Here is a 13,806-nt window from a genome sequence, read left to right as displayed (position 1 = left end):
GAATAATCCGAGGGCTAGGCTGGCTCAATAATCCAAGGACAGAAACAGGGTCACCGATCGGAACAAGAGGCGTCAGGCAAGGGGCAGGCAGAGGCATAAGCCAGATGCAGGAAACAAGGTCGACAACCAAAATCCAAATAGTCCGACAGGGAGCAGGCAGAGGCATAAATCCAAAAGGCAAGGCAAGGTCAAGAACAATGATCAGACAGGAAGGAACGATGGATATCTACTCACACGAATGGCTTTCAAAAATCTGGCATCGTCTGCTTGTCAGAGTCAGTATATATCAGGGAAGACACAGGTGCTTGGCATTCCACAGATTGCACTGCACTGCAGCAGCCACCAGGTGCATCTAATCTGCTGATTGCAGCCAGGGAGACAGGGTAGAGCAGACGTGCCAGAATCATAACATCTACAAAATCATTAAACTCCTCTTATGATTCTGCCTGCCTTTTCCCTGCATTTAGGTCCTCCTTAACTCTTGACATAACAGACAAGCCCACTCCAGATCCACAACACATATTTGGAGTGGACAATGTTTGACATACCTGTTGTTTTTAATTAACTCACCATTTTTCACTGACCTCATTATCCTCAGTAGATCTTAAGCCTTTGTTTCTCCTCCCACAGTCCTATTTGGATTAATTCTCCTTCCTTGTTTGCTTGGATACAAGGTTTGGATTTCCTGCTTGTTCACACTTCTCACTTTTCAATAGATTGCATTAAACTATTACGTTTAGCTCCTAATTATGTGTTTGGTTTCTTCAATGTTTTGTTAATAAGCTCTGTAGAAGGAACAGGTTGAATGACCAGGGGGGCATTATTATTTATAGGATTAGAGGTTCACTGAAGGGTTTCATCTTTGTGTGACTTTCTACACAATAAAGGCCTGAAGGTAGTGTGTTAACTGTTGAATAGAGTTGTGATGGGCAGCCTTTTATAAATGTAGCTTTGGGCCCTGAAATTTATGACTTACCTTACCAAATTTATCCAGTATTCATTGTTTTCTTTTTTACTGGATTCAGGAAATAAAAATACTAAGTATTTAAATATATATTATCTCTGTAGATTCCTTTATATTTTGAAAGTCTGATATTAAAGCTTATGGTTTCCTCTGAAAATAAACAAATCATGAGCAGAAATAAAAAATCTGTGATTCTTTCTAGTTTGCTTTTCCACGATAGATTTGTTCTAATTCCCCAGACTTTAAGCTGAGTATCTCCTACTGAGCATCACTTCACATAAGACAAACTGTGAATACAAATGTCAGTATGAAGTGTTTGCACAATGAATTGGAGCTCATTCTGTTTCTGACTCAACTGGCTGTCATTCCAGCAAAGCAACAGTGAACCACGTGTCGGCTAAGTGATGGAAATGTGGAATGACGTGCAGAAACATTGACCTGGACGTTTTTTTTGTTTTCCCGGGGCCGTACTGTCTGTTTGGCAGACAAACGTAAACACTGGAGCTGCAGGTCGGCATGAATGGAAGTACTGGAGGATGATGAAGATGATGAACGCCTGGAGATAATAGACATTTTTGCAAATATTCTATGAGCTTGCTGTATATTAGTGAAATCAATGGATGGATGGATGGATGGATGGATGGACGGATGGATGGACGGACGGACGGACGGACGGACGGACGGACGGACGGACGGACGGAGGGAGGGATGGATGGATGGATGGAGGGAGGGATGGATGGATGGATGGACGGATGGATGGACGGACGGATGGATGGATGGAGGGATAGATGGATGGATGGATGGAGGGAGGGATGGATGGATATGTCAAAACAATGAACAATTCTGTGAGTAGACATGGTCACAGCTGTGTACCCCGCAGCGCTCATCCTCATCGTCGTCTTTGGGCTGTCTTCAAATAAAGCTCTGCCTCAGGTGGTGGGAAGCAGGATGTCTGATTGAAGGAGCGTCATTCGGTGTGAGGCGAGTGGTGTTAGTTGTTGTGGTGTAATGATAAGTGTCCTTGTTGAAAGTTTTTTTATATTAGAGATGAATGCAGGCAGATCAGATGGGTCTCAAAAGACAAAGGAACCACATTTAGACTGTTTATGGACTGAATTCAGGAGGATTTGGGTCGCAGTTAAAAAATATATTTTTAGATAATTCATCCAATTTGTTTTGTTCAAATTATTTTGATAAAAAACAACAGGAAATGGTGGAATTTTCCCTCCTCCAGGCTTAATCTTCATTGTTTAGCTCTTCTCTGTTGTGGTGAATAAAGGAGCTCATTTGAAAAATAAAGGTCTTAATATACTGAGTCATCTGTGTGTTCCAACCGTTGAACATTAATGACCAAATAAACGTGATCCTGGATTTAGTCAGCTGAAATTAGCTTTCACTGTAGAGTACCTGGCCAAGCCTTGAAGATAGGGTGAAGAGTTTGGTTATCTTGGAGAAGATATAAGTAGAGCCCCTGCCCCTCTGCATCGAAAGAAGTTAGCCCAGTTGGTTCTTTTGATCAGGATTCATCTTCTATGCCTCACTTTTGAGGTTTTCCAGTTTTCCTCTTGAAAAAAGGAAATCATGTAAATGCGATAAAACAATATTTAAAACCAACATATATAATTTTCTAAAAACAAAAACAACACAACCTAATTATTGCTGGGATATAAGCAATGGTCTGATGAGACTCTTAGGGTATGATAAAATAGAGTACAAAATAAATAAATAGAAACTTAAACAAAATGCTTTCATTTACCACAGAAAAGCAACAATGAGTCTTACTATTATTATGATAACTATTACAGTAAATGTTATAGATTTGAAAATGGATTTAAAATATGAAATAAACATTTGCTAAATTTAGTAGTTTACAAGTAGATTTACTTCTTGTGTTGCTGAAATAACCTATTGGATGAGTTCTAATATTGTTATCTTTAACATTTACCTATTTTGATGTTAATACATATACTCTGTAACTGTAGAATGAAACCCCTTTCTTTATAGAGCAACACAAGAATAGCAAGTCGGTATTAGCTGGTTAATTAGTCGGGCTATCTGCCTTACTAGCCAGCCTGCAGCCGATGGCTTTACAGCCATCTATAACCTGCCAACTGTAGTTTTTAAAAAGTGTTACTTTAATAAGACTGAACGATGCTACTCTTTCAATTTCAACACCATGACTGGCATTCAGCAGCAATAAGTAGGGGAGGGGCAGCGCTGTATTACTCTATGCTCCATACGGCTGAGGAAAATTCATTCCAGTCCTTTCCTTGGTATCCCATAAAACTGATTTTTAACCAAAGGAATGGTATGTAATAAAAATTTTAAACCATATATTTTCTGTATTTTGCTTGCTGAGATGTTTTCATTCATTGAGTTAATTGCTAATAAGACTGCAGCTACTTTATACAACCACACTTCAAAGAAGAACAAGGTGAAAACTAAAATGGGGAAACTAACACAAGCAGAGCTGATTGATTTCAGATAGACAGCTGTTTGTGTCTTTTTAACATAAGCTAGAAATCACTTCATAAGCTCTTGCCATGTTGTACATCTGGACCCCATCGTGGGGATGTTTTTGACCCTAAACAAAATAACTACAAGCACTTCCTAAGGCTGACAGCATCTGTCAACCCCTCTGCTGTCTGATTCCCTGTCATCCCAGCAGGCCAGCAGAGTTAATGCTGACAGACAGATACCTCGTTAGCATTATAGCATGTGCCAAAGGGCGAGCATCTATTGCTAGCGTGATAGTAAGGCCTGGGAGGGAATGGTTATTCTGAGTGTGACACCGCTCACAGGCGCCAAAGTTGTTGAGAGGATGGCCTGGGCCATAGGGCTCTGAGGACAGAGCAAGGACAGACAGGCACATGGAGAAAGGATGCCTGTCACTTTGTTACTTGTGGATGAAGACGTTTCATAGTGGGGGCATTGTGACCAGTGAAAAAGGGGGTATTTGTGCCTAAATTTGGAGTACACTCTTATTTTCATTATGTGAGATTAAGGTTGCAAAACAAGTAATTGACATTAACTTCAAACATTAATCTGGGTGAATGCTGTTTCTAAAACCTTATCCTAAAAAAACACAAACAGCCTTACATTATATCTGACAGAAGCTTGAAAACAAATGATTATATTGGATTTACTAAAACAAGAATAAAATGTTTTCCTGAAGGTTTTGTCTTTTGATTTTGGGAGAGATTTACCACTGAAAGAGATGTGCCTTATGGAAATGAGATGTAGTTCAAGCCTTCTGTGCAAATAATTCAACTTTAAAGTCAGTACTCATCTAATGCAAATAACAGTGGTTTTAATGTATATAAAATAGCATGTGCATGAACCTTTATGAAATATTTGGAGACTGGCATTGTTTTCAAATGGCACAAATCCACTTTAGTTTTTGCAAACCCAGCATTGTAGCACTAAACAAAATCTTGGTTTCAACAGAGCTTTTTGTTTACTGCTCATAATCTCCTAATCAGAAGATAATACATTTAAAAAATATAATAAAAAAATATCTCAATTATTCCTTTAAGATATTTCTCTCCTACTAATGAGCTTTTGATTGGTCAATTTAACTTCTGAGCCACTGTTACAGAATCAATACACAGTAAATCAACACGGTTAATACACAGAGAATCTCCTGTCCAGATTCTCTGTAAGGAAAAAAACGGTGACTCATTATCAGATTAGCTGACTAAACTTTGTCTTCTACAGAAACCCTTCAGTTCTGAACAGATTATTTCACTTTGTGTTGGATTGTTGTTTTGAAATAAAGATGTTCAGCTATGCCCTTTAAGGTCAGATTTCACTCTGTCTCTAGATTAGCTGCTTATTAAAGGCAACAAATCTTTCAAGCAAAAGGCCACATCAGGATCTTTTGTCTCATTGAGTCTGCGCTAAACTTTTCCAACAAAATATTTAAATAGCGAAATGAACAACCTCATTAAAAGGTTTTTTGTACCTGCTTTTTATGGACAAAATTCCGAGATTATTATTATTACCTTCAGGGTTTTTCTTTTTGGTCCGTACAACATTATGGTTTAAAGCTAGTTCTTTTTGATTGACATCTGCCTCAGTCTGTCACGGTCAGCTGTCCTGGACGTCGTCATTGTTGCTCTCAGCAACACTCTGACTTCTATCCAGTAGTGCAAATTCTCTGGGTGACAACATAGACGCTGAATGCTTAAATTCAGTTTGAATCCTGGAGGAGCAGAACATTTGGCTTACACAATGACTTATGCTGCTGCTGCAACAGCAAGTATTATTTTGTCTTAATCCCAGGCTGTAAAGGAGCTCTGCATGAAATAATTTGATTATTTCCATTGTGTGGGTGAGGATTTACTATGAGGAAGCCCTTTGTGTGAGACAGGAAGTGTGCTTCATCAGCTGCACAGCAGTAGAAAATTTACATCAATTTACCATGAAGATAAGGCCACTTTATCTTCTCCCAGCATACCATCAAATGGAGATTTACTGTTCTGTGTTGCATTTGCAATAAAAAAAAGACTGAAATAATGGTAAATGTGCAACCTCCAGGATTTTGCACATTTATAAATTGCAGCCAAACACAAAATAGAAATACAGTGGGAAGAAAAGGATGTTTTGTGGTTGGGCGGAAACATGAGCTCAGTTTCACTGACCTGAATTTCTGGGTGACAGCTTCAGCTCAAAAACAAGTCACACAGTGAGACGAAATGTTGTTAGAAAGAGAACGATGTGAAGGAAGAGGAAAGAAGGTGAAAAGGGGCCTGGGAGGTGGAGGAATTTACACTGACAGAAAAATGAAGACAGATTATGATTTTTTGGTGTCTTTTCTTGAAAGTAATACAAAACAGGCAAATCCAGGAGCTGGATTACCACAGCAGACTGTAAACGAGCAATGGGCGTATTTGGCACCCTGAATGGTTGTTCTGGTGATAGTTTAAAATCAAAGTGCAAATGGAAATGACAAGCAGAGGAAACTAATCCTCTACAAATTGCTAGTTTTGGAGATTTAGGCCTTATCCACAGAAACCTTTTCTAAAACATTCATTTGTTGTTCCTAAGAATGTCCTTATAAACATTTGAAAAAGTCCTCTACACAATAAAATTGAAAAGGACCCCATAAAATGCAGTAACTATCCAAGGCATGTGATAGCTCTTTTCCACCAACTCAGTTTGGAGCCCTTACTGGTTCCTGAACAACATTTAGAACCGGTGACGGGTTTTTCCACCAACAAAAAGAGGTTCCAGGGCAAAAACTCTGGTTCAACTCGGGTACTGCTGAGTACTTGCTTCTTCTGTGGCGAACCGTAACGTGTCCCGTCGGCAGGTCGACAAAGATGAATAGCCTACCGTATACATATTATATGTTGGCAAAAAAACAGTAAACATGCATTGTATAACTACTCGTTTCCTTTGCACTCATTCTTGCACAGAGTCACTGTCTCCTTTTCCATATTAACTGTAGTTCATGGATGGTTTCTATTTTCATTAAAAGAAGCATTATGCACAGCTCAGCCAGCTCCACTGTCTCCCTACCATGCTTTCACCTGCGTTGTGTAACGCCCATAGTTGACGAGTCATGTTCAAACTATTTCACGATTTCGGACACCTATTTCACAGTTGTCTTCACCGGCAATTTTTCTTTTTCACAACACCTGCAGTGAACCACAAAATTATACAAAAAATTTGTCAGCTGCACATCCATGATATGAAGCTCCCGTTCCACCACATCCCAAAGGTGCTCTATTGGATTGAGATCTGGTGACTGTGGAGGCCATTTACAGTGAAGTCATTGTCATGTTCAAGAAACCAGTCTGAGATGATTCGTGCTTTGAGACATGGCGCGTTATCCTGCTGGAAGTAACCATCAAAAGATGGGTACACTGTGGTCATAAAGGGATGGGCGTGGTCAGCAACAATACTCAAGTAGGCTGTGGCATTGACACGATGCTCAATTGGTACTAAGGGGCCCAAAGTGTGCCAAGAAAATATCCCCCACACCATTACACCACCACCACCAGCCTGAACCGTTGATACAAGGCAGGATGGATCCATGCTTTTATGTTGTTGACACCAAATTCTGACCCTACCATCCGAATGTTGCAGCAGAAATCGAGACTCATCAGACCAGGCAACGTTTTTCCAATCTTCTATTGTCCAGTTTTGGTGAGCCTGTGCAAATTGTAGCCTCAGTTTCCTGTTCTTAGCTGACAGGAGTGGCACCTGGTGTGGTCTTCTGCTGCTGTAGTCCATCCACCTTAAGGTTCGACAGGTTGTGCGTTCAGAGATGCGTTTCTGCATGCCTTGGTTGTAACGAGTGGTTGTTTGAGGTAATGTTGTCTTTCTATCAGCTCGAACCAGTCTGGCCATTCTCCTCTGACTTCTGGGATGAACAGGGCATTTGCGTCCACAGAACTGCCGTCAATGGATATTTTCTCTTTTTCAGACCATTCTCTGTAAACCCTAGAGATGGTAGTGCGTGAAAATCCCAGTAGACATTCAAAGTCACTTAAATCACCTTTCTTCCCCATTCTGATGCTTGGTTTGAACTGCAGTAGATCATCTTGACCATGTCCACATGCCTAAATCCATTGAGTTGCTGCCATGTGATTGGCTGATTAGAAATTTGCGTTAACGAGCAGCTGGACAGGTGTACCTCATAAAGTGGCCGGTCAGCGTATGCTGGAAACTCTCTTTTCTCTGGTTACAGTGGGCATTCACTGTAATAGCGTTTAATGTCACCTGAGTTATCTTCTCTCAGTTTATTGTACACAAATTGAAGAATAAAGCCTTGTACAAATTAATTCACGAATATGACCTTATTTGAACTTTCTCATTCACAACACAGTATGTAGCATCACGATGCTTACCTTCAGAGCAGCTGCGGCCTGTCCTCAGCCGTGACCTGCAACATTATGCAAGTTAATTCACACAGAAAAATATCAGTAGGACTTGTTTGAGTGTTACTCTGTTTAACTTAAAAAAGTAGAAGATTGTGAGTCGTATTCACTCTCAAAATCATCAGTGGCAACTAAAAAGATACATGTAAGTAATTAGTAAGCGTCATTTGAATGGGAGGGATTGCTGTTTAAATAATAGGAAACCCCAGAGATTAATAGCTGTGTAAAAACAAGAAGTTCTGTTGTGTTTTTGTTGTAAACATTAAACAAAAAGGTGAAAAATATTTTAACAAATATACATAAATGTGGATATTTCTTTACTCTGAAAATTATCCAGACAGTTACTAACATTTCCTTTTTTGTCCTTTCTCCCCCTACTTTCCCCTTCATTTTTCCCAGTCTGCTCCCAGTTCTCTAAGGGCGTGTATGCCATCATGGGCCTGTATGACCGGAAGACGGTCAACATGCTGATGTCTTTCTGCGGCTCTCTGCACGTGTGCTTCGTCACGCCGTCCTTCCCTGTTCAGACCAACAACCAGTTCGTCCTGCAGCTGCGGCCCCAGTTGCAGGAGCCCCTCATGGCGCTGTTGGAGCACTTTTATTGGACCAGGTTCGTCTACATGTACAGCTCCGACTCAGGTGAGAGCACAGGACACAGCATGCAGGACAAATTGCTCTCATATGCTGATTGCAGATGCACGTTTGAGACCTGCACTCAGTGTCACAGATTAGTGTGCAGACACGTTTCGAGCTGCTTTTTGTCAAAGAGATAAAAAGCTTTAGTTAGGATTTGAGGCTGAAGCTGAGATGCAAAATTTCGGCATATTAAATGCCCTGAACAATAATTATTTCACAATTCATGCATAATTCTTCTTTTTGTTCTTCCATTTTATGTAATATCCGTCTCTATTCACCTGTGAAACAAAACATTGAAAAGTCCTTGACAGTCTAGCTTGAGAGTCCAGACAGTAATATTATCGTCCACCTCCTACAACCTCATAAACTAAAATCTATAAAATTGTTTTAGCTGTGCAAAATCACATTCAAATCAAAGTTTTAACTATATCAGATTAGTTGTATGTTCCTATAAGCACTGGAAAGTGTTAGCAGGTGAAGTTTTTAAACCATCAAAACAAGTAACAATATCGGTTTTGAGTCAGTTTGCCCTTTCACCAGATTGGATTCCCGTTCCATACCCATGCACTGTTATTTAATCTAACCTCCTTCCATTTTGTACTATTTTGTTCCCAAGTGCCTTTGTGTCTGTGTTTATTTCCATTGGTATTTATGTATTTTCATGAATTATGAAAAAAATAAGACAAAAACACAATAGTGGTAGTACTGGTTTAGGTTTGCCATAAAAGCAAAAATTGCTATTTCATGGCAACAGATTAGAATATATATACACCTTAAAATTTAGAGAAAAAATACACAAACAAAACTTTTTGTAGTGTTATGTTTTTCCACATTAATTGTAATTACAGGAAACATTCACTGTATTTTCATGCACTTTATCATTATTATTTCATCATTATCTTTGTGTTACAAATATTTAATATCAATCCAGGAGGTTAGGCTAAGATAATAAAATATGCTTGAATCTACGTGTCTGAATACAGCCCCTGATTAACGCAAAGAAACTTGGCCTGTATTTTGTAGATATTTATTAGAATCATATTTTTCTACAGTAAACTATGAGTAGATTATGGATATTAGAAAATTACTTAAAAACAATCGGTTCTCAAAGTGGGTCCTAAATGTCTCCATAGCATGTACGAATTGATGCAGGGTTGGTGTGAAGCATCCTGTTGCAGACAGTTTCTACCCAAAAAAGTCTGTGTTAAATCATTCAAACCTCTAAGGTATGACCACCAAGTCAAGCTAAATGTTTTTTTCAAGTTAAACAATTACCACACAATAATTTAAGCTCAAAGGTTTAGTCATGTTACAATGTTTGAGGTCTTAATGCGAAACACCAGGTTGACTTTTTTTATTTTAGATGTTTTATAAATGAATAAAATTCCCCTCAGGTAAGACTTAAGTATCTGTAAACCTGTCGACCCCAGAGCCAAACTTTGTCTAACTAATGTTTGAGTGAATATTAGATATAGAATTGAGAAGTGTAGCCCTCAGCTGTGCTATTTGTGTGATGTAATTGCTCTTTAATATCTCCTTATTATCTGCAAATAACATATTAGCAGTTCACAATCATCCTCCGAAATGGAAACCAAAAAGGAAGTTAAGATGCATTTCACTGTGTATAAAACATTGCAAAATATACAGAAGAAGTAATTCCTCAAATTCAGAGTGATACTCATTTCCTAAAGGGACCAGCCAAGGATTTAAGATAAATTAAGTCACATGATTGGCAGTTACAGATTTGTTTGATAATGACAGCCCCAAAGGAACTTTTAGGATATTCTGTAATGGCATCAGTATACAAAGTTAGTTTGCTATGTTTATTTCCAAATAGCATTACTATACTTTTGCTGTGGCTGTGTACATATTTCACTCTGTGCTCTGTTACAACTGGACAATTACCTACTGTGATGCATGTGGCTCAGTGGGAAATGTAGTCGCAATCTGAAAGTTGTGGGTTCGATTCCAGCTTCCTCCTAACAGATGTGCCCCTGAACAAGGAAACTAACCTCAGATTGCCTGCCGATCTGCATATCAGTGTATGAATGTGCTCGCATTTGTGAGTGCAATTGGAATTATATACAATTAGCCAATTGTTAAATTTTTACAACTTAATAAATCACTCCATTGTTAATCTTATAATGAGATGGTACTCCCAGGAAATTACTTTGTAAAATGTTTAGTAATTACACAATATCAATCCATCCACTGTCTAAACACTAAAATGTTTTTTGTTAAGTCAACATTGTTTGTGTATGGTCATGGTGGGCTGGCACCTGACTCCAGCTGTCATTGGCTACGAGGAGGTACACCCTGGATAGGACACCGGTCCGTCACAGTGCAGCACAGACAATTACATAATATAACAAAATAATAAAAATTTTATTACTAAGGATTACCCTAATGATACATCCTGTTACTGAGGTATGACAGAAAGTGGTACTATAATGTTTTGACTATGTTTATTTGAAATCAAGGGCCATGGGCTGCTTAAAATTAGGAAAGAGATGAAAGAGGCTATGTTTGGAATGGGATTCACCCTTATTCTGAGACAATATTGACGAAAATCCAAAAATACTACAAAGAAAGATGAGTCTGTCTCAACACTTAAACCAGATGCTAAAATAAAACTTTTATTTTTGTCTTGCATCATTCGTTTTATTTACTTCCTTGATCAACAGTGTCATTTTTGTTTTTTGTTTTTTTTGCTGTATTTATCTTCCTGTCCTTTTTTTGTCCCATCAGCTCTTTTTCATTTCCTCCATCAGTTCTGTGTTAACAGCAAACAGAGTTGAAGGCAATTTTTTGTTCTCCTGAACGATTTGCTGCCTTGTGTTTTTTAATTTATGTGGTTGTGTGTGTGATTGCAGACTAAAAACACATACTGGGAGCCTCGTCCTTCATCACACAAATACATAAATAAACCCAAGCTCCTATTTTGACCTTTCTTCAGCACACAGTCAGATCTAAAAGTTCTCAACACGGACTCATCCTATAGTCTAGTTGCCGTGGTTACATCCTTACAACTGTAAAAGCACGTTTTCTTTCCCGCCCTGTGCAGTCGGTATATAATTTTTTTTTTCTTCCTCACCTTGCCTTTTTTGCCCTCTGTCCATCCTTAATGAGACATTTCTTTTTTTCACCATTTTAGAGCAGTAGTAAATATTAAATCAACATTTCAAGACTTTGACTTTGGACATTAAAGCTTGGGCACTAATGGGTCTTCCAAATGGACAGTGGTGCTAAACATCCCATCAGATTAGTTACTTAAGGATACTTAAGAACACACAGTCAAAGTTTTGGACTGGCCGTCACAAAGCCCTGATCTGAGTCCCGGAAAGAAAATTGTGAGCAGAGCTGAAAAGCTGTGTGTGAGGAAGGTGGCCTACAAAGTTGACGCAGTTAAACCAATTCAGTCAGAAGAAATGGGCCAAAATTCCTGCAAACTAATGGCAGACCTTTGTGGAGGTATACTAAAAGCCATACAGTTCAAGGGTGTATTCACACCTGCCACTTTTGGTCTGCTTTAAAGGGGCCAGAGTTTGTTTCCCCCTTTGGTCCAAACCTTTTGTGCAGTTGTGAATACACTCAAGCGAACCCTGGTCCAGACCAAACAACAGGCCCAAGACCCACTTTTTAAGGTGGGGTTGTTCTGCTTCCAAACGAACTTTGGTGTGGTTCCTCTCAGGTGTGAACAGGAACCGGCCCACAGAAAACATATCTCGTTAACGTCATACTAAAACCTTACCTGAACCGCGCTCTGTTGCTTAGCAACACTGTTGCCTGCGTGTTTTAGCTTGGTTCAGAGCACAGCGTCTTCTTCACCTTGCAGCACCCATTCTCAGAGGAGGACCACGATTAATTCTTTTTAATGTTTTATATGAAACAAGTAATCCATCGGAAAAATCCATCCACTAAAAAGTACACATGTATCAATCTGTCAACTGAGCTAACTCCTTAAAAGGGAACTTGAATCCTTAAGTTAAAGCATCCGACTGTTAGAATAAAACATTTCCATTGTGGGTAGATGGGTTTTCACAATTAAGGACACCACAGATGGATGATTTGAAGAAAACCTTAAAAACCTAACGTAGAAAACAAAATTAGAAATAAAACTGAACTCTTAAGGATCACGATAGCTGCAAAATGTGTATCCTTTCAAGAGATAAACCTCGAATTTTTGTAACGTCAGTATGGAAAAGTTTTGGTTTTATTATTTAATTAGGTTGAAGTCTTTAAGAATGAAACATTATACAGGACATTATTCAGGGCATTAAAATAATCTGCAGGGCAAAAACTTATTCAAACGTACAGTATTTCCCCTTCTCTGTATAATCTTCTTTACAGTCTGAAAAGCCACGTTTTTCACAGCTAAAACACTCTAAATCTGAACAGTGACAATAGATTCTTCCTCTTTCTTCATTTGCCTCGTATCGACCTCATTTTCCCTTTTTTTAACTGTCCAGAGAACTGAAAGAGCTTTTACATGTTCCTCACTATCTGTAAGTTATTTGCTTCATTTTTGTCTGGTTTGGGTATGGTGCCTTTGAGCAAGGCATTTATTCCCTTGTGTTGCTTGAACAAGACAGCAGAGAATCCTGGAAAACCAACAACCAGAAAAATAGTATTTTGATTAAGAAAAAAAACAGAAAGGGACAACAGCTGAGGAATAAAGGGGAGAGCAGGAAGCATCGACCCGAATGAACAAACCGCGGGTAATTGAACATGAATCGTTTTTTCTTCCGCCTCTGTGTGGTTGATGTAACTGCTGCTGCATGGCTGGTCTAGCACACCTTCATACACACAACATGCACTCACATACTCTGTTACACACACATGTATGCACCAGCAAACACATTCAAAGCACTGCAGCTTTCCTTCCTTTGGTGTTCAGGTTTTTTTTCTAATCTGTCTGACTTCATGTTTAACCAGACAGTTCAAAGAGATATTATTTAGACATTTGGTGTTTCGTTATCAAACTAGATGTCTGCTGGAGCCAGTTGAGAAGAAAACAGGTTCCTGAGATGTAAATAAAAGTCGGAGGTCAGCTGGAAAGGATTTTTTGTTTTTCTTTTTCTTTTTTTTTGATAAAATGTGTTTTGGGTGCTTTCTGCAATTTTTAGTCTCTTAGCATAATTCTTGTTGCCGACGACCAGCTATAAAGAGAGTTTTATGGCCCCTTTTCTTAAATATCACAATGTGATGACAACTAATTTCTTAATACTTCTTATTTCCTATTTATGCTTGTGTAATGAAAAATGTGTATTACAGTATGAGGGTCTAAACATGAGGAAATGGAGGAGATTTTAATGAACA

The 13,806-nt window shown here is 38.8% G+C and overlaps 1 protein-coding gene and 1 long non-coding RNA gene across 6 annotated transcripts in view; both read left to right on the top strand.

The window, feature by feature from the left end:
• The window catches only part of LOC124875875, a 412,032-nt gene that overhangs the window by 263,175 nt on the left and 135,051 nt on the right, over positions 1-13,806 (top strand). The window lies entirely within an intron of this gene.
• LOC124875871 (glutamate receptor 1-like) overlaps positions 1-13,806 on the top strand; it is a 116,355-nt gene that overhangs the window by 40,738 nt on the left and 61,811 nt on the right. For all 5 annotated transcript variants that reach the window (XR_007040156.1, XM_047378277.1, XM_047378276.1 and 2 more), the window contains exon 3: positions 8,251-8,490. Coding sequence is in view for 4 of the 5 variants with exons in the window: in XM_047378277.1 (XP_047234233.1) it covers positions 8,251-8,490 (240 nt within the window). In the remaining variant the exon portion in view is untranslated. The remainder of the gene's footprint in view (positions 1-8,250; positions 8,491-13,806) is intronic.

The sequence above is a fragment of the Girardinichthys multiradiatus genome, chromosome 11 (genome assembly GCF_021462225.1).
Source record: "Girardinichthys multiradiatus isolate DD_20200921_A chromosome 11, DD_fGirMul_XY1, whole genome shotgun sequence".
Classification (NCBI taxonomy): Eukaryota; Metazoa; Chordata; class Actinopteri; order Cyprinodontiformes; family Goodeidae; genus Girardinichthys; species Girardinichthys multiradiatus.
The sequence above is the reverse complement of the archived record's forward strand: the minus strand, read 5'-3'. Positions and strand labels throughout refer to the sequence as shown.